The following is a 2,545-nucleotide window of genomic DNA, read 5'->3' on the forward strand; positions in this document are numbered from 1 at the left end:
ATCTACAGGAATAACAAGATGTTTCTTACCTTGCTGCCACTTAACCTCTTCCGATTTGTCCAACGCTAAGGATCGTGTCCATTGAGTAGTAGAAAATGGCAAAAGGAAAGAGAAAGAAATTGCCTTGTTAATGATATATTTATAACACACTTGGGGACTACATTCAAAGGATTGGGGTGCAAGACGTCAAGTTACAAAGCAGGCACATTTGAGAAGAAAAATGTTTAGAAACTTAAAAAAACCGATGATGAGGTTGGGCTATCTCATTTCCTCATAGTCCCCCATAGAGGACACAGGAATACTGTTCTATCCCTAGATGCACTTTCCTCTCTTAGTTACATCAAAACACCAGGATGTTGTCATTCCAAGAGGTGAAAAAGCAGGTTTTGCCTACTGGAAATATTCAGAATATTCTGAAAATATTTAATCCATTCCTGGACAATATTATTCAGGTTTAGTTTTCTCATTGGAGATATTTAAAAAAATAACAGCTTACTTATGCAGATCACATCTGAGTATTCAGTGTATCTTAATATTCAAAATAATAGGAAAAGATGAGTCATTCCTGAACAAATGAAGAAAAACAGACTAATATATCACTGAGGGAAGGACGAAAAATTGAATTTCCTCCACAATTAAAAGTCCCTGCTCAAAAAATACTCTCATACTCCTGACACCATTCGGTACTGAAAAGCTTTACTGTGGCTGGTTAACCAGCTAACCAGTTGTTAAAACTTGGATAAATTGTGGAGATTACAATCTAATCAAAAGTCTAGTTGATCAGATGACATTTACTATTATGCAGAAGACTTAAAAACACAAACTAACAAACAAACAAAACCTGTAGGTAAATGACCTCTCCACTCTGCCAGTATGTCTTAGGAACCGCAAGAGAAATAACCCTGCAGGGAAATCCAGTTATATTCAAGCGGACAACAACGAGAAACACCGGTTCAGAAATGATGTGAAACTATTCGTTATCAAAAACACTTTGGCCTCCACAGTCAGCAAACTTAACACAGAGCGACAGGGACTACAATCCGGGCATTAAACCTGCTTCGTTTTGTATTTACCGAAACACATAGTGACAAATAGCTTCACCAAAATCAATCAAAACCCCACTGGATGAAGTGGAGCTGCTTCTTGGGGTTTCTGAGATTGGAAACCATCTCTGAGGCAGACCTTAGGTTGAGGTTGCAGGGCAATGCTTAAACCACTTCACCACCAAAGTGCCTTCTAAACCAATCACCAAATACCGGTGATCATCAGGCTACACAAAACTGCTTGAGGACCCTTGACATAAAATCACATTTTATTTGCATAACGATCCTAAGAGAAGGAAATGGGTGTAAAGTTCCTATTACTGTCTGCTTACCAGGTTTGGTCACCCCACCTAAACAATGTGCCTAAAAAAATCACGTAACATCTCACGGTACAATTACACTGTTACAAATATAAATGCAACGTTACAATTCCATGAGCCAATATGTATGGAGCGTCAACCTCATGCCCGTCACCTTCGTTGATTCTCTCCATCTGCAGGAACTTCTGAAGCCTACCCTCGGTGTACTCTCCATTTCACACAGGAAGCGTGTAAGAGCAGGCTCCCTTCTCTGTGAGAAATGACGTTCTTCCACCCTCTAGTGACTACACGGGCATAAAGCAAAAGTTGGAGGGCCGTTTGAGACAACTTCAGATTATTATTTATAGTCTGTTAATTTTATTTCTCAAAAGAACCAGTCCTGGGAACCAAAGGAATGAGTAAGATAACAAAATGCCTCATCATTGTTAGTTTTAGACTTAAAAAGACATAAAGGATATGTATTTTAGTAAGGAACAGGCAGAGGTCTAGAGTCTTGACATTGCACAAAGAACGGTTTGTAAAATTTGACTTTATTTCTAAGTGATTAGTTATCTGTCCCTTCTCTCGCTCTCTTTCATGCACCCCTCCACCAGTTAGAAACTGGATTACAGAGAAGCAGCCTCAAACCTTGCAGCAGTTAGGAGGAGTTATTTTCATTTGTAATTTCTTTTCGGAAAGGAGCGAAGACCGGTCTATTGAAACTCATGGGGATCCATGTACAGAACTGTTAAACTAAGTTATACACATGTTTACTGTGTTTTTATACAGCAATGTTGACACTCAATCGTGTACACTACAACTTGATCGCTGAAGAAAGTAAGAAGCTAAAATTGTTAGCTTATTGTGGTGTAACTACACTTTGTGTAAGTTGAGCATGGATAGGAAATTGCATAGGAAGGTTGCAACAGTGTGATAGGTCACCAGTGGTACATGAAAAGCTCTTTAAAGAAGCTCATACTAAAACATAAGAAGTGGATTCTTCATACATTATAAAATATATTTGATGATGTACCACATATGCCTCTTAAACAGTCTTTTAACTGTCCTCATAACACTAAAGCTAAATTCTAAATGTAACCTGTTAACTAAATGTAACGGCACTAAATGTAACCGCAATACCTGCTAAATATGACAAGCTTAATGAAGTGTGGTATTGGTCCGAATCTATCAAACGTCACCACA

At 38.3% G+C, this 2,545-nt stretch overlaps 1 protein-coding gene across 1 annotated transcript in view; it reads right to left on the bottom strand.

Annotated features, from left to right (window-relative positions):
- MCTP2 (multiple C2 and transmembrane domain containing 2) overlaps positions 1-2,545 on the bottom strand; it is a 217,931-nt gene that overhangs the window by 165,123 nt on the left and 50,263 nt on the right. Inside the window, exon 7 of the mRNA XM_004709888.2 lies at positions 30-65. Coding sequence (XP_004709945.1) covers positions 30-65 — 36 coding nt within the window. The remainder of the gene's footprint in view (positions 1-29; positions 66-2,545) is intronic.

Source organism: Echinops telfairi, unplaced genomic scaffold (genome assembly GCF_000313985.2).
Source record: "Echinops telfairi isolate 266 unplaced genomic scaffold, ASM31398v2 ScPeMD7_7409;HRSCAF=8447, whole genome shotgun sequence".
Classification (NCBI taxonomy): Eukaryota; Metazoa; Chordata; class Mammalia; order Afrosoricida; family Tenrecidae; genus Echinops; species Echinops telfairi.